This window comes from Anser cygnoides, chromosome 1 (genome assembly GCF_040182565.1).
Source record: "Anser cygnoides isolate HZ-2024a breed goose chromosome 1, Taihu_goose_T2T_genome, whole genome shotgun sequence".
Taxonomy (NCBI): domain Eukaryota; kingdom Metazoa; phylum Chordata; class Aves; order Anseriformes; family Anatidae; genus Anser; species Anser cygnoides.
In genome coordinates this window covers 190,866,280-190,892,594 of record NC_089873.1, presented here as the reverse complement: position 1 = coordinate 190,892,594, position 26,315 = coordinate 190,866,280, and the positions used below count along the sequence as shown (strand labels likewise).

Below are 26,315 nucleotides of genomic sequence, written 5' to 3'. Positions count from 1 at the left end.
TTTCTTTTGTTTATTTATCTAGAAATTTGGATTTTTAGCTTTTGCCTTCTCTTCCCTCCCAACATAGACATACGTGCATGCACACCCCCTCTACCTTTCTTTCTCCTGCTTACAGACTAGTGAAGAAGTCAGCAAGCAGGATTTATTTCACTTCCTGTTTCCTTTAAGTTTATAGTTGTTCATGAAATCAGTATCATCTGTCTGAAGCGTTGTAGGCACCGTGGTTTTACTGTGTCCTTTAACATTTGAAAAGTACTGGATCACCAGATTGGTGAGTTGTCTGTAATAAAGCAGGTACTCAATCTGCAGTTAACTTGATTTTTTTTAGGAATGTTGTAGAACACTTGCAGTGTATTTTTTTTTTACAGTTTTTACTTGGAAAGTAAGATTGTTAGACTTACATCTGAAGTACACTGTTTTCCACTGCTATGGACAATTGTTCTATTGCTTATAGTCACCCAGTGAGTTGTTTATCAATCAAGTGTTCTGTACAGTTACGGTCCAATATGTATCTGGATGATATTGTCAGCGAGCTTTATTGTGTTATCCCTTTTATATTAGGGATGTGTTAGTGAAACTTACTTGACTTTTATTTCTTAGTAAGTCTTACACTTACTGAATTTAAAATATTTTTATTTGCCTTGGCCAAAATTTACAGGCTCTGCAGTGCACCAGTTTAGGAAGCTAGACTGGCCTCACTGTTACATGCTGTTTAGGCCATGCCAGTTGCTCTGTCGTGTTGAATCCCCCCTACACCTATTCCTTTTCAAGCAGGTAGGATGTCAGAAGTTTCCATATTTCTGGGCCACCTCAAATTAGGATTTGATAGCATACCCTTTCTGTGACCTCTTAGTCTGTGTGACCATGGCTCCTGCTGCCGTTTGGAGCTACCAACCCCAAATGAGCTTTGTCTCAAATCCTACTGGAACAGTTTGGCAGAACTGTGGCAGAACTTCAGTTGCCACTCCTTTCCTAGTCCTTTTCCAAATTTAGAGTAAAAATATGTGCTTCCTGTCATAAGGGTGAAGGTACTCAGACTTACCTTGTTCCTAAATTTGGTTCCAAAAACCTGTCTGGATTTTGAGCCAAATATCCCATTTCTGTTTCTTTTGAGTCAGTTGATTTCCATTCATAACGTATGCTACTCTGTCCCCTGTGCATCCTGTTTTGGCACGGATGTTCTTGTAACGCCAGGGTAGTTCACTCCAGCAGTCAGCTCCTGCCTGGGAGCATGCCTCCTGAAACGCTGTGGATTCCAGCTCTTTTCCCTGAAATTCTTGGCATGAATCAAGCCAATTGCAAGCTGTAATTACAAAGAGTGGCACTTTGTGCACTTGGCATGCTGCCATTTCATGATGCAAAAAAAAAAAAAAAAAATCAGTTTGGATGATCTTTGAAGGTAAGTTTTGCTAGTTTAAAAATGCTGCTTGATATTTTCTTAGCTTTTGTTCTGCATTTCCAGGGATGATAAGAAAGACGGATTGAAGTTCTATACCGATCCTTCCTATTTTTTTGATCTCTGGAAAGAAAAAATGTTACAAGATACTGAAGATAAGCGAAAAGAAAAGAGGAGACAAAAGGTAAAAGCAGAAACATAATAGAAAAAAACACATTAAAATTCTGTGTACACTTGTCCAGGTATAAAATTGATAGGGTGTAGTTTGTGTGTGTGGAAGGACTGTTCCACTGTAATACGTGGCTGTGGACTCTGAGTTGGTTCAGTTTTTATAGCTCATGTCTGTTTTAAGTTGGCAAATTGAATGCTAGGAGAACTATAGTTATCTTCCAACATACTTCCTTTAATTCTTTGCCAGTATCTGCTTATTAATACTCAGTGAAGTAGCCCTGTTGTGCTTCACAAAAAAAGACCCTGTGATTTAGGCGGTGGGGGGAAGGAATTAGAATTACAGTTTTATGTTCTTAGTTCTTTATCCAGCAGCAGCAACTGCTCTAGCAAAACATGGGCTTATTCAGAAGTGTATATTCATTTTTTTAAATTCCATTATAGTGACTCTTCACTTTTCTACACATCACAAGTTAGGAAGATGTTAATACACAGCAAAATTCTCTGGTTTAGCAATGAGAGAAGACATTTTAGTCATAATATCGTTCACTTCCTAAAAATTTGAAAACAACAAAAAGGCTTTTTCATAGACAGATGTCTTCAGTCCTGGATTCTTTTCAGCAGTTTGATCCAAAATGTGCAGTTTGAAGCAATCAAGATTTCTTCTTTTAATGGTTTTTAGTTTTGAATGAAGAAGTTGCTACTTCTGCAGCTTCTTTGCTGTCAATTTTTTGATCAAATCTGAGAGCCATAATAAGACTTTTGAAGATAATTCTAAAAAAAAAAAGTGAAGAAGGAAAGTTTGATGAAGCAATGACTGCCTATCTTATCCAGCAGCAGGTGCCCTTCTAGATGGGTTCAGTGGGAGATAAGGGATTTGAATTGAGAGGAATCTAAACAAGGTGGAAAGACTGTTCAGAGGAAATAGAAGGAAGTTACTTAGTTTTCAGGACATATATAAGCGCACACACATTGTAGATGAAGACTTGCTTTAACTAAAACAGTTGGTGAATTTGTGATTCTAAAAGTTTTGGAAAAAAATAAATCAGATCTTCCTGTTAAGAGTATGAGTCAAAAATGTTTATTGTTTTGACAGATATCTCAGCATTAAAGTATTAAATATAGTTGAAAAAGCTAAGTAAACATTTTCAGTACAAGATACTGTCTGAAGCGTAGTATTGGAAAACATTCACTTGGTTATGTGTATAATTGTAAACAAAAATATATGCAGGGTTATAATCCTACTCGATCCTCAGTATGATAAGCTGTAGAGTTGATTGAAAGATGGGAAACAATTACAGCAGCTTTTGTTTTCCAGTTCAGTTGTTTTTAAATTTAATTCAGTATTTCTTTGTGGAAAAAAAAATACATAGGGGTAATTAGAACCTCTGATTTTTTTTTCCTCCCAGCCTTTTTTCCCCTTCAAATTTAGAGCTTGTCACTGGAGAACGGGATAAAAAGAAACTATTAACTGCTAATTTTTTCAATCTGATTTGAAATTAAAAAGGGGAAAATTACAATAGTGTTTTTTAAGCTTTTAGCTAATTTCATTTGAAAACGTTTTGATAGCTTTAGGGAGATTTTTACAGAACCCTTTATAGACTTGCTTCCAGACTACTTTACATTATAGATCTCACCTTCCACCCATGGTATATTTTTGGTAGATTTTAATTGCTGTATCACAGTCTACAACCAAGATGCAAAATGTGTTCAATTACAGGATTATCAAGGTGTTTTTGTGATATATGGCTGTAAGTTCTGCCTGAAGTGCTGTTTGGATTTTTTTACATGTATAACAAGACCAGCGAAGAAGAAAGCAACACACATTTAAATTTGCATAAATAGGTGTGACTTTAACAGGTAGAAATCAGTTTTCCGGAAGTTGGTGTGCAAATAAGCATATTGTTATCTGAACCTTTGTGGAGCTGCAGGGTTTGAGTGAGATGTGTCTCAGGCGCTGTCAGTTTCACAGGTTGATTAAGACTAACATTTTCTTTTGCTCTTGGCCCTACAATAGCAGTGGCTGGGAATGAATCCAGGGTATCTACTAGCATTTTTACGGTTGAAGTTACATTTTTGATCTACTAACTGAGACTTCTGCAAGCAATCTATATTTTACAGAAGCACAAAGTATAAAAGCTGTTGAAAAACTGTGTGCAAAAGAAATCGATATGTATAGGTTAGCGTATTATAAACTAGGCATCCAAGTGCTGTCCTTTTCAGCTGACCAAATATAGCTGTTTTTTAGCCTCATCTTTTCATGTAGTCAGTGAAGGCTGAGAGTAGACATCGCACAAGAGGATTTGTTTTCCAATATTATTTTGGTAATTTGTCTTAAATGCTTGAGTTACTGTGGCAGGTTTATGAGGCATTTCATTTTTCTGCCTTGAAATACACATTTCTCGTTTAACTGTGGAGAATTCTAACAGACTTTGATTTGACTCTTTCACATAAATGTTTTCTCCAAAGGAAACTGTAATTTTAATTCTTTTGAAGTTGAATATCTGTGTTATACTGTCCGGGTTTTTTACTTTCAAGCTTTCAGTAGGTCAGTGAGTAGGAGTTCAGTGAGGTTAGTTTTGACTTGTAGCTAGCAGTAATACTCAGAACTGAATGACTGCAGACCAGTTATTAATTGCTAGTTAACCAAAGGTGAGTTGTTCTACCTTGCTTTTTATTGTTCCCCATATTTTCATGAGGAGTGATTAGTTATTTAAATAATTAGAAATCTTTAAATTTGAGGGTTTATATGCTTGCAATTCAAAAATTCTTGATAACTTGAGTTTGGTAGGATCTTGTAAATTTCTGAAGTCAGGAAAATACACTAGGCTCATGCTTCCATTCTTTTTTTTTTGTTACGTAAGTAATGAAAATACTTGATGAAGCTACTTTCAGTTACCAGTGGTCATTCTTTATAACAACGCTTGAAATGTCATTTGCTAACTCTTGATGCAAATATGAAACTTAAAGTTAACTTAACCATGTTTGAGGGCACTAATACATTTGCTGTGTGGCTGAAATCACTTCCTGCCAACAGATAAATCTTGTACCTGCTTTTTGGCTTAACCTACAGCATCCATTTGTCTACCAAAGCTTCTACTACATTCAGTTAAAAGGGAGTAACTCTTAATAATGCTTAACTTTCCTAAAAAACCAAAACTATAGTTATTTTAAAGGCTTCAGCTCCCCTAGAACTCCATCATTGCTCTGTGTGTTAAAACTAGAGCTGTCACCATTGTTCCAGTCACAAAAGTACTTCCCCAACATGTAAGAACATATATGTTCCTTTTCCTGGAACAACATAAAGCTGCTCTACTAGAGGTGTATATGGGTTTTGTCTGCTGCTAATAATTGGCCTGCCCCACTGTTTGGGAAGAAATTAAACGTTTTAATGAAAATAAATGTCTTTATATAGTAATCTAAAAATCAATACAAGTAGGGTTTAGTGCAGTTTGAGTAAAAAGGGTTCCAGCATATTCATTCATTCGTTAGCATACCTACAGATGCTTGTTTGGAACAACCTGTCCAACTGAAGTCTGAGCCAGTAAAATCAAACTACTTTGTATGTACAAGACTAAGTATTTATTTACTTATGCACTCAATTTTATGAAAAAGGTAAATATGTACATAGTGATCTCTTAATAGTTTGCTCCTTTTTAAAAAGCGTAATCATGTGTAAGCAGTCATGTAAGCATTCCTGATTTGTATCAAAATGATTATCTTCCAAGGAGCATTTTGTGTGGTTCAAAAGGCTGATATTTACATCAGAAACTTAAAAGAAATACATAGTAGTGGCCCTCAGAGGATGGAGTTACTATTCTGTGAGGAGAGGAAAAAAAAAAAGGCAAGTTTTCAATTAACCTAGAGGTTTGCTTTTACTTCTCCGATGTTATGAATTGGTAACAAATTCTAAATAAATGAACCAGGATAAAAGATTGCAAATTAAATTTTGCAGTGATAAATGAGAAAGACAGATGTAAAGCATTTAGTAAGCATATATTCAGACATGGGGATTAGAAAAAACTTCATATATTTAAAATAAAGCATGACTGAATCTGCCTCCCTTGTGCTCTGATTCCTGTATTGGGAAATTGTGACATGAAAAAATGGTATTGAAGGAGAAGGTAATGTTGTGTAATCTGAAAAGTAATGGATTGATGCTAAAAAGTTTGGGAAGGAAAAAGAATTAATAGGCAGGAAAAAAATAACCAAGGTAATGATCTTTACAGACATAAATCAGGTCAGAAATCTCCCTTCCAGGGACCAGGAATGAGCAAGTGTTGTCAGGAACATTTAGATGTTGAACTTCAGAAGTTTTTTCTCTGTCATTCTTAATGCTAGCAAATATGGTTCAGCAGGTCCAGGACATAGATGTGCACAAACAAGCCAGAGGTCCAAAACAATGGCAAGCAATTATTTGGTAATTTATTAATTGTATAATGCCAAATAAATTATTTCAGAATTATTTAATTGGTGCTGTTTGACAGCTGGAGAAGTACCTATGATCATCTGTGAGATACCTTTTTTTCTTCTTTTTTTGATGGGACTGTTTGGCTTTCCAGCTATCATCCCTTACTTTGGAGGTAGAGACTCAATGTATGCTTCCATATCAGCATTTTTCTGAACTCCTATCTAAATGAAATTGAGTATGATTGCATTATCAGAATATCAATATAATTATTTCCTGAGAATCTTCTTCTAGCAGCTGAAAGGTTAATGCCAGATTATAAATTGATGAAGAATCTTTAACTTATTAATTAATATTGTAAGATGTGGGATCTAGAGCTGGTTTACAAGGGCACTGGGTTGTTTCTTTTTAGATCTTGAGAAAAGAAGCAGCACATAAATACGTTTGTTTGGATTGTTCAAACTTCCTTGTTTTCCAGCTGAAGCACCTGTATGATCTTATATTCAAACTGAGAAGCTTAGAGGTAGGTGAAGGGGACATTGCAGAGGTGTGAAAGCATTGAGTCCCACTGTTAGGAGAGCTGATAGATGACCACTGACCTTGACTGGGCCTGAAATAATATAGAAAAAGATCAAAAACTAAACAGACTGATTTGTCATGAAGCTATCAAGCTGTAATATACCACTGGCCTGAATATTACTGACACGTTGCAGAGAGGATGACTGCAATTCATTTTTCTATATAATAATCAGAAACAAGGATGAGGGAAAAACTAGGAGGAGTTTTGGTAGTTTACCAGATCTACGAAGGGAAAGCATGTTAAAATTAAAAAATAATTCCCGTAGAATCATAGCATGTAACATAGGAAAGTGTTTCTAATTTTTCTTTACCTACCCAGGGCCTCAGGTGATTGTGACCCTAAAAAATAACCAAAATAACCCTGAGCATACTTAACATGAGCTACTTGCAGAAGGAAATTATAGGTGATTCAGGACCGTAATAAACAATTGTCATATGATGTCAGAAGAAGTTAAACTTCTGGCTTTTAAAATCAGTCACATTCCTGTCTGTACTGGGAAAAACAGTAGGTCAGTATCACACTGGCATGTGCATCCTACAGAAGAAGGGCAAAGCAGAGCAGTATTGCTACTAATGAGGTTCATAATTTAGGGAGATAATCTCATTTTCAGTCATTTTATGAAGACTTGGCTTCATCTGTAAATCTGGTCTTATTTTCATGCGCTCTAACTGCATTTTAACCTGCTTTTTTCCTTTCCTTTTTTCTCTCTTTGCATGCTTTATTTCTTGTGTTTGAACATCAGGAGCAAAAGCGTATAGATGGCACCACCCGTGAGGTGAAAAAGGTTAGAAAAGCCAGAAACAGACGCCAGGAGTGGAATATGATGGCGTATGACAAAGAGCTTAGACCTGACAACAGGTTGTCTCAAAGTGTGTACCATGGAGCATCTTCCGAGGGATCCCTGTCCCCAGATACTAGGTCTGTTTACAACAAAGCTGCTTGTTATGCCACAGTTGTATGTTCAGAAGTACTGAGTAGAATTAGGTGTTTTTACAGGCTGGGAACAGTTAGACTAGACAAAACGTACATTCTGCTTTTTAAAGTTCTTCTCAAATTATTTTAAAGCATAAATAACATAAATTCTGTAATTAATGATTTTTTTTCTTCCTCAGCATCAGATGAGCGTTTTGTTGTCATAATTTGCCGTGCACTGGAACGAAATAAGTGTTTGTCTTATGTTTTATATTTGATCTTGACTAGCTGTAGTTGCAAAAGCATTTAAATTGGCTTCCACAAGATAACGTCAATGCCTCTTTCTTCATGACTACTTTATCACATGTTACGCTGCTGATAGTTTAGTAAATATTTTTCTGCCATCAGTCCAATCAGGCATACTCTTGCCTTTAATAGAAAGCTTTAACGGGGGAATAGGCTATTCAGCTTTATCCACGTTCTGTTTGTCTATAAGGCAAGCTACAAAACCAGATGCAACATTACTGCTTGCGATATTTCTCTGAGGAAAAATCTCTGCTTAGAGAGAAGCAGCAGAATTCATCTGCATTGTGCGAGTTTCCCTTTGAGCTCAGTGGGAGTTAACTTCTCCTGACGTGTACAGAAGTCTGAGTTTGTTCACTGAAGCTGCTCTCGCTAAAGGATTTTCTGACATTTTATTTCTCTGTTTGTCAAGGTTAATTGCTAGCAGTAGCGTTAGGAATGAACGGAACCTAGTGGAAAACTTGGACAATTTATGTTTAAATTGTTGAATGCTAGGATGAGAAAACAACCACCACCGCAAAAGTATGCGCTAATGTCTTAAGTCTGCTGTCCAGCTGAGCTAAAGAATATAAAAAACAAAACAAAAACAAACCTCCTCAGATCTCTGTAAACCTCATGTTTTCATCTTTGTGAAGATGAATAATATTCCAACCAAAACAAAAATTGTAAAGACAATTTCTGCTGGTGTTTCAATGTGTTCAGACTCCACTCTCTCTAAAATCTTGTAACCACCATTTTTTTTAAAGTTTCTAATGCAAAATGTTGTCTTCTGGTTGTTGGTCTGTGATATTTCATTAAGACTGTGCTTTCCATAGGTTGATCTGAAAAGATGACATTGATGTTCCCCTGTGAAATGCAAGATGTGGATTTTTATTATCTCTGAGCTCTGTTTTTCACAGATTTAAAGTCTCTTTTTGGGCTTAACACTGTGCTTCCAGGGTTCCCGAGTTTAAATAGTTGCATTGGAATTATTTGTTTTTCTAATCTCCCAACAATGTCAAAATGCATTTGACTATTTGCAGATAGCCGTAATAGTTGCGATCTGTAGGATTTTAACAGCAACAGTTGTAAAGATGCATCGTTACGTTGGGTATAGATTTTATGGTATGATGGATATCTGGTGCTTGTAAAACTTCAAGGGCTTATAAAGTGGAGAACTTTAAATTTCAGTGAAACAAGTGTCAGTGGTTAAATCCTGAAATCTATTTTACGTGCATGAAAGGTTAATTTTGTGACTAGTACTGAGGTGGAGAGAAGGCTTTCTGTTGTATCTTGGGGTAGGCTCAGTTGTGGGAACTAAGCTATGAAAAGCATGATGCATACAGAAATACTGATTTCAGAGAGGTTTTCAGCTACTGTGTGAGCAGTGTGTAACGCTTCTTTAGGACCTTATTTGTATTTCCCTATGTTGTTTTTTAATATTAAAAAAGGCTTATTTCTCCTAGCTTGGTAATTGTAAAACTTGCACGTTAAAGGTTGATGTCCAAGTGTCCAGACTGCGGCGATTTATAATGTATTTGTTATACTTATTGTACTTTAGAGAGAGAAACACAAGCTGAATCCAAACAGAAACCAGCAAATTAATGTGAGAAAAGTAAGAACAAGAAAAGAAGAGTGGGAGAGAAGGAAAATGGGCATTGAGTTCATGAGTGACGCAAAGAAAATGGAGCAGGCAGGAAGCATGAAAGAGGACAAAATGCCCAAAGGGTTTGTCATTTTGTTTTACTCAAAGCCCTGGCTTTTTGTTGCTTACCTTGCTTCCAGTCTTACAGATAAGTGCATCAGTTTACTGTGTTCACTAAAAGCCAGGCTGCACGATTGTTTGTTACTAATACAATACAGCTCTGTGCAGTAATGGGACGAAGAGATCCTTTTGCTCCCTCTCTTGGGCTTATTTGACAGAGCATCCTAGACTTTGTATCTTTATGAACTCTCTGCTCAACTAATATTTACGTTTCCCAGTTTCTCTAAGCCTTTGCAACAAAATTATTTGTGCAAACAAAAAGCATTTTCTAACTTTTGAAATTAGTTTTCTCTGCTTTGGTAAAGTATATTCTTCTGCATAATTGTGAGTGCTTGCAATTATTGCTTTCCTTTTTCTGCTGCTGCTGTTAATGTATTAAGACCAATCTGATAAGCATTATCACTTCAAACAATGGACCGTCAAAATCGTCGACCAAAACAACGTGCTTCATCGTGACTACTAAAGAATTGTAAAACCTGGATAACTTCTTTTCTTGTGTTTTTAAAGTCTCCACTATAAGGGAGCATTGTGCATGTGGTTAGTACGCTGAAATATTTAAAGCATTAAGTTTTAGTCCTTTTATGCTGACATGTCAGACTAATTTATTTTCAAGTCATGTTAAGCTGAACCATGATTTTTTTGTTGCATTTGTTCTTGTGCTTTCCAATGGACTTAGATGGGAATGGTGCTTGACAATCAGGGAGTCCTGCTGCAAGAGAAAATAATTCTGCTTATATTTTTAGGTTTTCTTGTGAGCTGTTTAGATAATGCCATTACACTTACATAATCTGTTCTTCTACATCCATTTACTTTAATTTTAGGTCCCATGCATCTGATGTTACAGATTATTCTTATCCTGCCACTCCGAATCATTCCCTCCATCAGCAGATAGCAATGCCTTCATATGGAGCAGGAGATGGTCCACAGTACATGGGAGTATCCCAAAGCCATGAGCATGAATACAGACCACCTTCTACCACAGCACGACATGCTACTTTAAACAGACCTCAGCAACCACCTCCACCTCCACCCCAGCCTTCAGATGGCCAGCATAGCTCAGTACCTGTGGTACCAGCAGAATATGGGTAAAACTCCTGATTTACTCCAATGAATTGTTGACAGAGCTAGACAGATGCATGTTTGTCATAACCATCAATATCAAATGGCATGCACAAAAAAAACCCCAAGTACCTTAGTTATTTCACTGGGGAGAACAGAACAAGTTTGATGCAATTTGTATGTATGAATTGAATTTGAGTGAGGAAATGGGAAAAGCAGAAATAATTAGCTGTATATTGAATGTGTTGAAATCAATATATTTGTAACATATTAGAGGGTCCCTAGTATAATTTAAAAAGGGACATAATTTTCCTTTATAGTAAAAAGTAGTCACAACATAATTTGAATATTTTAAACTCCAGGAAAGGTATAGGAAAAGGTATTGCTGAATGTGATTAATATGACCATTTTTGTGCTGCATCACTGAAATGATTTTAAAGGAGCTTATGCTGGAACTGGAAGGGATCCCTTCAGACACAGAATCAAGTTCCCTACTGCCACAGACGTCTTCGTAATTCAGTTTATGCACTTATCAAACTCCTTTGTAAATATTTTCCCTGAAAACATTTTGAAAAAAGGCTTGCTCCAGGGTACTGGTTCTCTGATGGCAAGAAACCATTTATTTTCTAACCAGTCTGTACCTATTTTTTCTTCTGTCCTTTTGCTCAAGTAACTTGCAATTTCAGGTCACAACCCCAGCGAAGTTGTATTTGTTTTCGTCTGTGTCACTTTGAGCTAAGCCAGCCAAGCTTTTTCAACCTCACTTGATGCATCCTGGAATAGCATTTGCCTGATTAATGACAATATCATGCTGTAGATGACTCAGTAATGCTATGAGTGACTGCTCCAACATGCATTTTCTCTGTTATTTCCAGTTTTAGCAAAAATACTTGTGGTTAGTCCCCAGGTACATGACCACTGGCAGTGTATCACTGCTGTCAGACATTGACATCTATTGCTGAATGTCATTAACTTTACTTCATCTCCTGTATCTAGTTCTTTACCTACTTTATAACTCTTATACTAATTCTCCTTTTTTTTCTGTTTAACTCTGTTAATGACATTTTAACAAATAAATTAGCTCTTCCCTGTTCTCTTCCCTGCTTCTTTAAATTATCAATCAAATTTACCAATTTAATTGAATGATACTTAAATTGATAAACTTGACTAAAGAAGCACATGAGATGCATGATAGACTCTCGGGTAAATGTTTCCATTCCTACTTTCCATTTTCCTCCATGCCCATCTCTTATTATCTCTTAATGTTTGTTCCAAGGTTGTATTTTATGGAAGTGGTATGCATAGTATACAATTTTCTTGGTCCCTTCCTAATCATAGGCACTGTATATAATATTTTTATAGAGTAGACGTTTAGAAACAAATATAGATGTATAGTTAACTAGGCAGGAGTAATAAGATAATTCTGTTTTTTTTGTGGACTACTGAAACAGAGGTTGCTCTTTACTACTACTTCTGCTTTAAATTTCGATATTATCGATATTTGATAATTTACATGCCTGTGATCATTTACATATGTAACACACCAGTTGAAATTCCTCTCAAATTTTTGGTTTGAGTTAAGGCTGGATGAGAGCAGTTTAAGGGGTGATGATTCTGTAAATCCTAACTTCTGACACATTAAAGATTTTTATTTTGTTTTATATAGGATGGTTCCAGCTCAGATGGTGGATTATTACAATCCTACAGGGCCTCCCCCTCCTCCTCCCCCCCCAATGATCCCTTCAGCACAAACGGCGTTTGTGAGTCCCCTTCAGCTTCCTGTGCCACCTTCCCATCCCGGACTGGTGACGGGCTCTACATATGCAGCTACTCATCCTCCTCCTCCTAGTGGGCTTGTTGTCACTGCTCCTCCTCCTCCTGGCCCACCTCCCCCCCCTCCAGGCCCTCCTGCTGCAGCTTCATCCCTCTCTTCCTCCCCCATGCATGCTCCTCCGGCTGCTGAGGCAAAACGCCATGACGCTGCACAGCCGCCAATAAGTGATGCGCGAAGTGATCTTCTTGCTGCCATCCGAATGGGTAAGAGAATGCTGAGTCTTAGCTATTTCTTTTTTTCAATGAAAGCACTGCATTTTCCAGTAATCTGAGCTCAAGGCTTCTCTTCCTAGTTAGGCCAAATTTAGTTAAGAGAACTAGTTGACCACAACAGGTACCACACACATATTCTAACATTTGTCAACCTTGATCTGTTTCTAAAACCTCATGTTCCAAGATCTGCAGCTTTGTTAAAAACATTCTAGTATTTGTGTGGACATAATAAAATGAAAATGGCATTTACGTTTATCATGTAGAACTTCCATTAGAAGTACACGGATTTTCAGTTCTGTTCAGAACTGAGTTATCCAACACCAGGTTTCAGCCTAGTGATTTTTAATCCATGACTAATGGCTATTCCCCACTTGGATTATACTACAGAGCTGTAGTTCTTAATGGTATTTCCAACACTTGTGAGAAGTGTCATCTTCAGATCAAAAGGATATGTGTTGGATATAAAGGATATTCAGTCTTGAATATTCACTTTTAACATATTGTTGGCAATTTTAGAAGTCTAGAAGCACTTAGACTCTGAGCATGGATTCCAATCTGCCTTTTTTTCTCTCTCTTCTTTGCTTGGGAAAACTCTAATTCAATGGTTCTTTTGTTTTTCTTCCTGAATATACTGCTAGAACACAGAACTCACCAATAACAACGTGAAATTAAAAAAAAAAATCTGAAAAGTTAATTTGGGCGTATTTGTCTCCACAGGAATTCAGCTGAAAAAAGTGCAAGAACAACGCGAGCAAGAAGCAAAGCGAGAACCTGTGGGAAATGATGTAGCAACCATCCTTTCAAGACGCATCGCTGTGGAATACAGCGATTCTGACGACGATTCAGAATTTGATGAGAATGATTGGTCAGATTGAACCTGCTCTAAGCACACTGGCAAGTTCACAAAATACTTGGCTTCAGTGATTGCTTTCTTAGCACGATGTAAAGCAGGATGTTGACATGTATTAAGGCTAGTGATTGAAGTGCTAAAATTGAATTGGTATTATTCAGAATGCTGTAGCTTAGCAACTCTGGTAATAATGTGATTATGCTTATGCAGATCAGAAACTTGTCTTACTTTCAGTATTTACCGCATAATACTTAAGTGCCACTAAATGTAGCAAATCATGTGCTGCGTGCAAAATACGCTGCAGTTGTTGCACTGTTACAGAACCAGCATTTTATTTTACTTTCCTGATCTTAAGGGATAAAATATATTTTTTTGACTTTGCATCTTACTCTTTCAATTATGTAAACAAGTTGGGTACTTGTGAATTGGTCTGCTTGTTAGCTTTTGAGGACAGTTAACTGTATGACTGGGTGAAGTGTTGAGTTCCATAAATACACATCTTTTAGCTTTTTGTTAGATGCTAATTATGCCCATGTTAAAATGCAGCAGACAGTAACTAAATACCTACTTAGTCTATTTTTAAGCACATCTGGGCTTATTTTTTTTGCATACAGATTTAATTTTATATAACTCAACCTTTTTTAATATTAAAAATGTAGCAGATGATGAAATGCATGCTTTGAAGAATGAATCCACGTGATCCAAAATTAACATGTTATGAGCAGACTGGACAAATTTGTAACAGCAATAGCCCTAGGTTGCTGCCTGCTTGTTGGGTAGAATGCTGGGAAGCCTCAGGTAGGTGGTGAATGTGTGTCTGTATCACAAAAGAGGGTTAAAACACCTGTACAGCTTTTCAGTTTTATGATACGGATCAACTAGACACAAAAATTTCAGGATAGACCTGATTGAAGCCACGTGGTGGTTGCAGTGTAGAAATGTTATGCTGATATTGCTGAAGAATGGAACTCTGCCAGTCTACATCTAGCAATCAGATACATTTCACAAGTATTAAACTTGGTCCTTATGCTTGTAGGTACAAATATTTGTAAATAAGTTTTGTTTGTTGATTTGTGTGTGTATAGTCATGACAGATTGTTTTCGGTTTCCTGTAGCACATTTACTCAAAACTACCATTACTTTGAATGTATTTCTTTCCTAGTACATTGCATTTATGTAACAGTTATTGGCAGATAAAGCAGTTTTAATGGCTGTTTAGGTACTGTGCTGTCTGTGTGCATTCTTTTTCTCTTTCCCTTGGAACAGTGGCTGACATAGTCTGCTTTGGCTGTCTGTTTTCTTTAAAAGTAATTCATATTTTTTTCTCAGTACAGTATTAAAATGTTCTTTTTTTCTTTTGGACTGGGAGTAGGGCTGCTGCTTTGCCTAATGAGGCTTTTAAAAATGTATTAATAAGAGGAGAAATATCTTTCGTTAGCAGGTTAATTTTAATCTTTGTAACAGAAGTCGGTGTAATTCCAGGTCTAAACATTTGGTAAAACTCCTTTGTTCTGTGAGGCCCTGTCTGTTCTTAAAAATAACAAAGAAAAAAAGTATATGAAATGAAAACAAACAAAATGAAATGGAAGATCATTATCTAACCTCTGTTTACACAATTAACAGTTTTTAGTCCTGAGAATGTAACAGCCTAACAAAATGTTTGCATGCAAGCTGCTGGCGATTTCATTGCTGTTTAATCTGCATCTATTTTTTTTTCAATTTGTGATGGTTGTTTATATGGTAGGGTGGCAACGTGCTGCCTCAATGTCGGTGTTAAAGATTTATCTTATAAAGTACAACCAATCTCTGCATAATGCAATCTGCAACTACAGTTCCTGCTAATCAGTGGCAGCTGAAGGTACTCATCTCAGTTTGCTAGATCTGTTCTCGTCTTTGCCTTAAATACAAAGCTGACTTTTGCTTTATTTTGTGCACTGGAGTCTGAGGTCTGCGTGTCCACAGAGGCCGTAGCTTGATGATGGCTTTCACTAATGCACGAGGGATGGTTTGTTCCGATCATAACGACGCACTTGCACGGTGGCTTGCAAAATGGTTCTCCAGATGAGTCGGATCGAAGCGCGACTCAGACTGCAGTGTTACGCTGCTGTACAGGTGGGGAGAGTACTCTCAGTATTCTTTTAATACGTGTTGAAATATATCAGCAGAAAATTCTTTCCATTCTACTGAAATTTGATATGACAGAAGATTTATTTTATGAGCACAGAGGCTGGGTGTATCTGAAATTTTGTAATTTGTTGTTTTTAAATAATAAACATTAAACAAGCAACCAGTTGTGACCAGTTAAGGTGGTGTAGATTTTTCAGTCTGATTAGCCAACCTGTTTTTCTGAACCTGCTATGTTGTCATTTTCCTTTCAGCATTAATTAATAAAAATGTGAATTTAGTGATGTAAACTAACCATTCTAGGCTGTTTTTATCAGTTTTATCATACCAAAGTATGATAAAGGTTGTGAATAAGTAACAAATATGAATAAAATCTCACTTTTGAGCCTGTCTTTCTTTCCTTAGATTACTAAGATTTTACTACTAATCTTTATCCCTTTTTGTTGAATAACATAAATGAAAATAGAACACTTCCAAATGCTGTCTGTGATCCCAGGAGCCACAGTTTTATTGGGACATAGGCCAGAGTCCGCAAAAACAGACTGCATTAAGGCACTGCTGTGCCTAACTAATGTTTTTTCATAATCCACTTTTTCTTTTTTTTTTTTGCAACCTGGATTAAAACTATGAGTGAAGATTCTTGGCTGGTGTATACAGGTATTAATTTCCCTACAGATAGGTTAATTTTATTTTAGGGAAACATTAAGCAGCACCTTGGCTCTCAGAGCAGGGCAGAACGTATCAATGGTATTAGCAAGCCCCTTTCCCCCCACCATTTTTATAAGGAAGAGTCTGTGTCGATTAATGATACCAAGCACACTACTGTAAAATGCAAGCCCATGTTTGCCTACCACAGAACATTTGTAATTAATTTTTTAAATAGAGTTGAAGCCTCATATGGTAACAGGATAAGCTTTTCCATCATGCTGGGAATAACTCACATAAAACAGTTTTGTAATCTAGTAGCCTAATTGCATGTTAAACAAATTTATTTGTGCATTTTAAACTTAGTTGTTCCCTGGAAAAATGAATTCATTTTTACTCAGAACTGAGAATTCCAGTCCCTTTAGTGCATGTTTTTTTTTTCCTGATTTGAACTTAATTCAGGTAACTGAGAGCAAAGACACCAATTCTAAATACAAACTGAATATATGGACTTGCAACTCTTGTTCAAAGGCTACTTTGGTAAAGCCAGCTGATTCCATCATTTAAACACTGTAAATACTCATTTATCAGTTGGACTGATGATTGCGCTGACAACATCACTCGGCATACTGTTCTCTACAGCTTTTATGGTTGTCTTTTTGAATATTAAAGGGTATTTCCATGCAGCTAACCTGACAGACCAGTTGGATTTTCGGTATTTCAGATTTCTCAGTACCAAGATGAACTGAATGGAGGAGGAGAAAATCTTTATTGTAAGAGAGGTGCACGCGGTTTCAGAACAAGTTCAAAACTGATCTAAGTTTGTGGTGTGTGAATGGATTCAGAAGGAAAGGAAGTGAGTCCTTGTTGGAAAATCGGTTCTTGTGATGCATTTTTCAGGTGCTGCCTCGTCACGTGCTGGGCATTGTTTTTAATACTAAAGAGGCGTTCCCTTCCACTTCAAACAACACACCTAAAGAATGCAGCAAATGTGTTACTTTAAAATATCAGTGTACACTGAAGGGGGTATAAACCTGATACTAATGGAAATTCAATGTAAGTCCTGTGTCTGAAAGCTATCCAAAGATTACTCTGAAAACTGTACAAACAGAGCTTCAACCTTGCGTAGTCTGCTTTGGGGAAAGTTTCTTGCCCTCTGGAGGGCAGCCAGCCTGCCTCATTAATTCTGAGCGAGTTTGAGGGGTTTCTGGTACCAGTACTTAGGGCCGTACACACACGTATGTACAAGGAGTTTCTGCAGGATCTTGTGGCAGCTTTGTGCTCATGTACTGAAGCATTATCGATGTGCTTGGTGATGTATGGGGAATGGAAATCAATGATGATCCCTGCTGGAAGCCCTCAGGCCCTGGCATCAGCCACAAAATAACGAGGAGTGCCTTGGGAAGGTTGTTCAATGACGAGTTCAGTTCTCTTGGACATTCAAGGAAGCGTGGGTACTTGGAAGGACTTGCTGTAGGTTTCCAGTCAAACATCATCTTTCTTTGAAGAGGGGAATAGAAAGAATGGGAACACTAGAAAGAAAAATGTTAAGTGCAGAACAGGGAGAAGGAATTTCGTATTTGCCTTCTCTAGCAGTAGCTGGAGGCACAGAGTGATTTTTTTCATGTGCTATCCAATATCTTCAGATTTCTCTGGAGCCATACTGCGTTCTTGTCCGGGTGACACGGGTGTGTGCTCGTATGTGGGGAAAGCAGTCTCATATGTTTGTGCCGAGCTGGGCTTTTTCTTCAGTGCCGTAAGAAAACAAGTAGCCTTTAAGATTCTTAGCTAAATATAGTAGTCTCTGTGGAGATTAATCCTTAATGTTGCGGATAAATAAAGAAGTTCTTATCTGATTAGCTGGAGCAGGAGGTACTTCTGTGCTTCGCTCCTGGGGAGGAGGTCACATGCAAAGTACTTTGGGGATTAGGGCTGAGGGCAACTGTTCCTTAGAGGTCTTAGCAGCTTGTCTTCATTTTTGCGTGGTATGAGTGTGTTGCTGAGAGAAAACGCTGAGTGATTCAGAGACAGCACATCTGCCTTACTGCTCAGCGATCGCTCATGCCAATGCGATGCAGGTTAAGGGAAGGAAGAGGGCTGGGAATCTGGCAAACTTACCCTAAAGCCAATTAATAGTGGGGCATCTGTCCCACCTGTCTTTGAGAGCAACTCTAGCAAGCAGGAGCCCTACAGAGTGTACTGACGGATATGGCAGAACTCACCTAGCTAGGTTTTCTCCAATTTTCATGAAAGCTGTGATGCCTTAATCAGCCAACTCTGATTAATTCTTCATTCAGTTTTCAGAGTAATTCTGCTGCTAATGTTTTATTTCTCTGGTAAATTTTCCAGTAAAAACTTTCTAGTCCCTTATCAGTTACCTTTATCTGACTTGCTGAATTGTCTGCATCTCTTGCTTTTTACCCTTAAATTGGATGCAGTCACCAACCCTTGTAGAATTACCTTTGCTTTTCTGAAGTTATTAGCCCACTGCTGATTTTCATCAGCAGCCTGCCCCTCTGCACCCTTCTATTTTCTTCCTTCTGGTGTTCTTTCAATAGATTGTGTGTTATCAAAGATATTTCATCGACTGCTTCAGCAGGACTTTCAGTTTGGTTGGGTGGCCGTGGTTTCTTTCCCTTGAATAGATTCTTGCTATCTAGCATACTTCCTAAAACTTTTTCTTAGGTTGCTTTCAAGCAGTGTGCTGAACTGCTTCTGATTTCCAGATGTCGTGGATGTTACTTCTGTATTTAGGCAAGAAGAATTTTCTTTTGTGTGTTTCATGTTCTTCAACTGGCTGCCGAAGGGTGGTGGTTTCACACTGATGGGCAGCAGAGCCCCACTACAGCCCCTCTCTCATTCCCCCTCAAAAGAAGAGGGAGAGAAAATATGTTGGAAAAGGGCTCAAGGGCTGAGATAAGGACACCTTGCCAATTACTGTCATGGGCAAGACAGACTCAGTGTAAAGGAGATTCATATAGGGACCCCACTGGCAGACTGGCGCAGTGAGAACTTAAAACAAAACCAAAACCACCTGCCCCCCATCCACCCTATTCTACCTCCTCCCCCTGAGCCCTGCTGGGGAATGGGGAATGGGGGCTGTGGTCAGTCCCTGACGCTTCGTCTCCACCGCTCCCTCACGGTCCCTCTCTGCCCCTGCTCCCCATGGGGTCCCTCCCACGGGATGCCGTCCTTCCCGAACTGAGCCTGGGGGGGCTGCCCACAGGCCGCAGCTCTTCCAGAACTGCTCCCACACGGCTCCGTACCACGGGGTCCATGCCCCAGGAGCAAACTGCTCCAGCACGGGTCCCCCACGGGCGGCAGCTCCCCCCAGACCCCTGCTCCTGCGTGGGCTCCTCTCCACGGGCGGCAGCTCCGGCCCGGGGCCTGCTCCTGCGGGGGCTCTCCATGGGCCGCAGCCTCCTCCAGGCCACATCCACCTGCTCCACCGGGGGCTCCTCCACGGGCTGCAGCGTGGAGATCTGCTCCGTGTGGGACCCGTGGGCTGCAGGGGGACAGCCTGCTCCACCAGGGGCCTCTCCACGGGCCGCAGGGGAACTTGTGCTGCGTGCCTGGAGCACCTCCTGCCCTCCTGCTGCACTCACCTTGGGGGCTGCAGGGCTGCTTCTCTCTCAGCTCTCACCCCTCTCTCCCAGCTGCTGTAGCACAGCAGGTTTTTTTCCCCCTTTCTTAAATGGGCTCTCACACAGGTGCAACCGTCGCTCATGGCTCTGCTCTTGCTAGCAGAGCTGGCCTTTATCTGACGTGGGCAGCTTCTGGATTCTTCTCACAGAGGCCACCCCTGCAGCCCCCCACTACCAAAACCTCTCCACATAAACCCAATACAAGTGTGAAGCGCTATGCTTTAGTTCCCAATTTGAAATACTGACATATACTGAGGTTTCCATTATTTATAAATGTCAGTGGTTCCTGGGAGCATTTGGAGTTTACTTAAAATCTATGGCTCCTGCCGGTTGGCTCATTGCTTCTCTCAGTGATGGATCACTGATTTTCTTTCACTGTTGAAAATCACCATTGTGACATATCACAAACCCTTCTTACAAAGATATCCAAGATCGCCTTCTTTGTACCCACCTAACTTACATAAGACAAATTCTTATCTGAAAAAAATAGTTATATTTTATCTCATCCTCTGTATTCTCTTCAAAACCCCTAGCGACTGTCAAGTCACCCTTTGCTTTTTAAATGATTTAAGAGCCATCTTCATTCTTTAAGTTGACATAATCTGTCTAGAAAACTGAATTTAGGTCTACCACATGCTCCAAGTAAAGGGCATTCCATCCCTCTCCGCTGGCGCCCCTCCTGACCTATATTCCTTGATATGTTTCTAGAATTTATATGAATTATTTATATGGCATGATAGATTTACTTCATTCTTTGCTGAAAGAGATAATAAATCCTCACTTTAGGGATTTCTAAATCTTGTTAAAATATACCAAATTGGGAGGCAGCTGCTAACAGCTACGGTTATTTGAGATGAGAGGCACGGAGGGTTGTCTAGCTTTTCTCTTACTGTAGCATCTAAGAAAAAACATTTAAGTACAGGATGCCTCAGTTAAATGGGGACAATAACACCATAATTTCATGGCATTCTTTTTTCTCTTAAATGGCAGGTAGGAAAATAGAGATTTTAGGACTGAGATGGGGAAGACGAGAAAGGCCAAGATCTTTCCTGTGCTAAAGAATAGGTGAAGATATTTCAGTGAATAATTGATGACACGTTGTATTTGTTTTATTTTATCTCCATACAGAAATGCCCTCTGGATGGTGAGGCTAAGTTTTAACCTTCTCCCTGAAGGTCACCTTACATATTTTATTCTCTTCACCTCATCAGTTCCAGTATGGAATGACCTTTCCTTTCAATCCAGCCATCTGTGTGCTTCAGCTTTTATTTCTTTCATTGATCATATGAGATGCGAGAGTACAAACAGCACTGACACGCGGCTGGCCTTGCTATCCGATTAGGGTGAATAGATTAAGATGACATTTAAATAGTAAATAGATCTTTTTTAAAATTCATGAATACAGGAATTATTAAAAGGAGTGTAGTGAACCAGGAATGTTTTCTGCTCACAAAGTAAAGCACGGAAAATCGGGGTGGTAGGATATTTAAGGAATATGTGGGTAAAATGTACTTCCAAAGCACAGCTCAATTTTAAGGCTTCCAGTTGTGAGCTTTGCACAATTGCTGTAATTACCAGTCTGCTGCAGGTATCGCTTCTGTTTTGTTGGGCTGCAGCCATTTATTCCCACCTATCTGTTTGCTGAATGCTGCCGGGGATCCCAAGGCTGCCCAGGAGATAAGAAGTGAAAAAAAAACGTAGGCTCAAGGAGAGTAAGTGCAATGGAAATAATGGAGAAGTGGTGAGAAGGTAAGAGCAAAGCTGACCCCTTAGGACATCTGACTTCTTGGCAGAACAGAACCAAAGATATCAGGGCACCATTCATTTCTTAGAACAGAAGTTAAAGACAGTAATGTGGATTTTGGGGGTTCCATCTCTTCAGATACGTGGTACTGGGGACACTGTCACACCTAATCACACTTAATGCCTCCCATTTTCTCTTTGGTGCCCAATTTAGACAGACAGGTAAAGAGAGTCCTTGATAACATTACTTTCCTCTTACTCAAATTGTTTTGAGATTTATGGATGACAAGCACACTACTGGAAATAGGTGAAACTGCTGCTTAAACAGCCATGATGTCAACTAGCAGGTCAGACCGTGTCCGTGTTACATGAACCTCAGAAAGCGTGTCTGTAAATTCGAGCAGGGAGCACTGGTCGGCACTACGGACATTTCAGGAGTTCTGCTTCATCCTGGTTTTAGTCTGGTTCTGTGAACAAAACCCAGAGGGAGCATGTCTGAGGCTTAGCTTCAGCTGGAAGGAGTTGAATTCATGCACTGCTCCATCACGTGGATTAAGGGATGGCGAGTGGGATGAAGCAGGAGATTTGCTTCAGAAGCACTTGTGAGCCAAAATATTGGTATGGACAGTGCCCAGGAGGTGGCTGTGGTAAGTGCATGACTGCCAAACAGCTCCGTGTCGCAGCTGTCTACACTTCCAATACACGTTCACTCTTGTCCACTAATACCGTCATTCCTCACCATCGTATATTTCTAAGTCTGGGAGAGGCAGAAACCTGCATCTTCACACCCTGTGCCTCGTAAGGTGAAGAAGCATTGCTGTCGTGCTTCTGAAAGCCATGTGGTGCAGCAGAGCTCTCCTAGGCAGCTCGCGTGGCTGCCTGACCAGGCAGCTTCCCCGGTGCTAATCCTAGAAAACGAGCCAAGTAGGATTAACGAGATAGTGAAAACCTTTCATCCGGCCATTGCATTTTTGAGTTTGATTCAAATACGAGGCCAGATAATGAAGTAAGCAGGAAATACCTGAGCACAGTGTCACCCGCTAGGAGTTCCCCGCTCAGTGAGACGCTGCCGGACCTGGGAGGGGAGCGAGGGGTTTGACTCCCACTGGAGCTGGGAGAGGACCCTGGCAGCCTCTGCCCTGCTGGAGCCTGCCCAGCACCTGGGAAAATGGTAAATCTGAGGTTCATTCACTTCTTTGTGCGATGTTATTAAAGACTTAGCTTGACGGAGAAGGGAAGTGCGAGCAGAGATCTTCCCTTGAGAGTGATGGACCCACACTAGGCTTCTGTCTTCATCTCATTGTACCAGAAGCCTTAAAAATCTGCTGTCAGGAGAATTGGGTGCTGCTGTGATGTTTCTGTCCCCTGCAAGCCTTTACACCAGACAAGAGGAGCGGTATTTCTGTAGAAGGCTGCTGACCTCCAGTGGACAAAAGGGGCAAGCCTCGGAGTTTATTCTAATTAAGATTCAGCTGTATGAGACCCCAGCCAAGAGATGAAGATACGGAGATTCACGCTGTTCACTGTTCCCCAAACTCTTAATGCCTGTATTTAATTCTACTACACAGCCACAGAGTAAATATTCCTGTGTAAATTGGTAAGGTTTCAGGGTCTTTAAAACTGCTGATTGTCTCACTAAAATGTTTCTGACTTCTTTCCCCGGAGGCACCCGACTGACCCACGTTCTGCAACAAGAGAAACAGCTCCTGGGACGTGGTCTGCTCTACTAGCAGGGTGGCTCTAAGAGGGTAAAGACCCCGGGAATGGCCCTCTGCAGATGATTTTAACTGGTCCTGTGTCAGTAACCGAGTGGTACCAATGGGCACGCCGTGAAGAGCACGCCTCCAAAAAGCTGGGAGAGGTGTTGACTGCAGCAGCTTTGTGCTGGTGAGTGCTTTCAGCTTCGTTCAGATGTGTGCTCGAGCCCTAGAGAAGCTGAGCATCTATGTTCAGTCTATAAAGTAATAAAAGTCACCAGACTAATTAGTTGTGCAGACTGCATTTGTGCAGCAGGTTTCATCATCAGACCTTTGATGGCCATAGCGGAGCCTAAAATGCCCAACCCAGATGACCTCGGTGGTCCCTCTGCAGCCTGGCTTGGGAGAAGTGCCGTGGATTTTGCCATGCTCAGAGACCTCCTAATGCCAGCTGTGGGTCCTGTCACTGTCTCCACCACCATTACGAGGAGGAGAAAGCAAATGTCTCCTGGTCTCCAAGGGAAGAGCCTGTAGGGAACACCCTCACCGAGTGCTGTCAGAGCTGTTCGCAGCGCCCGTGTTCCTGACTGCACGCTGTTAGGGGAGAAGCCAGCTGGGATTTTGGATTTGCTTTGTGTGAAGGATCCTAGCACATTTATATTGCTGCTTCTCTTTCTCTCGCTATCCTGGAACTTCTCCAAATGCTGGAAGGATGTGAATAGTTGGTAGATGGAAGATGTTGGCACCTTCTGCTGTCCCCCTCCAGTGAAAAATGGCAATCACTCTTCCCCTAAAATAACGAAGGTGACTGATGCTTTTTGCAGCACCACTAAGTACACCACTCATTCTTTCATAAAAGAAAAAATATATATATAAAATTCACCCAAAATTTTCCTCAGGAAACCTGATGATATATCCAAAACCACAGGTGTTAATGCTCAAAGGTCGAACCAGATTTCATTAGGTGTGTTATTGTCTGGAAGCTATCAGCTGTCAGCCTGCTGGTGTAAGAATAGATCAGTGCTTGAATGACAACTAATCTATAATGTGAAATATGTTATAGAATCTTTAATTTACATAGAGATGAAGCCTGCTTACAGGGAATGAAAATCAATAGTGGCTTTTATATCATCCTCTGGGCAGAATATTAAATCTGAAACTCTGTAATGTCTAAACTGCATCAAGAGATTACAAGCCAATAGTGCTAATAACATAAAAAGGATCAGTTTTGCCTTTCTTAATAAACTTGATAGGTCTGCAGTTTCCAGATGGGGTTTTTGTTCTTTCAGAACAATAAAAGGGTTGCAGACATTTCCATTTTATTAGCATTTGAGGTTATGGCCAGAATCTTGCGATGCCAAGAGCCATATAACCACAGAAAAAAAAAAGATGAACCCTGCAGTCTAGCCTGAATTTGAGGGATAATTGGCAGGCAGCTATGTTACCTGAACAGGAGGCCGGGCAATTTCATATTTAAAAGCCCACCCATGAGCAGAGAGATTTGCCATATTAATTGTATGCTGCAAGGACACAAGGCAGGGAGTGGACTCAGATTGAAACAAGTCATCTCAGCAAGCTCCGTGCTGTCAGTGCACGCGTACAGCATGCGGCGTGTCTCCCCGTACAGCCTCCTTCTGGTCTGGATCTGTCCAGGGAGTAACCACAGCACCAGCCAGCACCGTGTCTGGGAAAGGAATTGCTCTGTCTTGGTTGCGTTGTTCATTCCTCCGGGCTGGCGAGAGCCCCATAGCAACCTGCTTCCCCAGTTCTGTTCTCCAGGCTCTATTTCTCTACAATCTGCTTTGATCTTGAATAGAAGGGAAAGGTGACAACGAAAGAAAACATTTCCATCAGAACAATGTCTCTTTCCAAGAGCTTGTCACAACACGAAACACGATTAAAATTGACTGAACACCCACAGGAGGTACATAAAACTGCGTGCTGTGCAGTTTGTGGTGAGGCACGGGAGCAGCACGCGGTGAACGTGGCACGCCAGCACATTGGCTGGGTCCCTGCACCCTGTTCTGCAAGTCTCAGCTGCGCTATTTCCCCCTTTTTCCCCCCCCATCAGCTGCTCTCCATCCTTCTGTATAATAAATGCAGTCATTAGTGCCACAAGGAACTTTATTTGGGCTCTTGACATCATTTTTTTCCTCGTCTGGTTTTAATCGGCTTTGCACAACTCAGGTCTGTCTGAAGTCTGATGGACTTAGGGAGATGCAAGAAGAAGCAGCAGGTGCCAGAGGACAGAAGAAGGTGGTGGGAGGAGAAAAGGTGTGTGGTGCGATGGGAGAAGTAGGGCTGGCTGCAGAGAGGGGATGGGGATGGTTGGGCAGGGGGCTGCAGCTGGGAATGGGTCTGGGGAGCTTGAAGGGCTGACACAAGGACTGCTGGTACCAAAGTGGAGATACCTGGTGCAAACAGCAACCCAAAGGACAAGCATGAGCTGGAAAAAAGTAGGCAAAGTATGTGAGGGAAATGGGCAGAGGTGCCTGTGCCTTGTAAGCAAATCATTTCCATGCCTTGGAGTGGCATCCAGAGCCCTCCTACTGCTGGGACAGGTCCTGGGGACCAGAGGCAAAGCCCCTTCTCCAGGTGTCAGTCCGGAGGGAAGGTGACCACAGGCGCCCTTGGGATGGCAGTGCTGGGTGTGGGATGACATTTTGGAAGGTTCTTCAGGCAGCCTGATTTAACAGCTTGAAAAAATCACATTTTTTCAGAGTCCCTACAATGATTTGCAAGAGGATTACTCAAAATGATGACTTTGCTGGACTAAGGTTTTCCCTGCAGAATCTCTTGGAGAATAGAAATCAGTGTTGAGCCAGCTTGGTCCATAACCATCTGTAATGCAGCTTCTGCACGTCCAGCAGACACTTGTGCAGGCAGGCTACTTCTTCTGTTCTCCACTGTGGCATTTAAAGGCTGCATCTCCTTGGCATTCCTTGTTTCTCCATTTCTCATGCTGCTGTGGGGAAGTCCTTTGATTTCTTTGGTTG

At 40.3% G+C, this 26,315-nt stretch overlaps 1 protein-coding gene across 4 annotated transcripts in view; it reads left to right on the top strand.

The window, feature by feature from the left end:
• The window catches only part of WASF3 (WASP family member 3), a 66,531-nt gene extending 50,556 nt beyond the window's left edge, over window positions 1-15,975 (top strand). For 3 of the 4 annotated variants that reach the window (XM_066989743.1, XM_013189417.3, XM_048072789.2), the window contains 5 exons: window positions 1,463-1,580; window positions 7,295-7,470; window positions 10,333-10,596; window positions 12,237-12,607; window positions 13,334-15,975. In XM_066989743.1, coding sequence (XP_066845844.1) covers window positions 1,463-1,580; window positions 7,295-7,470; window positions 10,333-10,596; window positions 12,237-12,607; window positions 13,334-13,491 — 1,087 coding nt within the window. In that variant the 3' untranslated portion in view covers window positions 13,492-15,975. Of the gene's footprint in view, window positions 1-1,462; window positions 1,581-7,294; window positions 7,471-9,307; window positions 9,475-10,332; window positions 10,597-12,236; window positions 12,608-13,333 lie in introns of all 4 variants that reach the window. The other variant, XM_066989744.1, reaches the window with a different exon arrangement.
• Window positions 15,976-26,315: the final 10,340 nt, after the last annotated feature.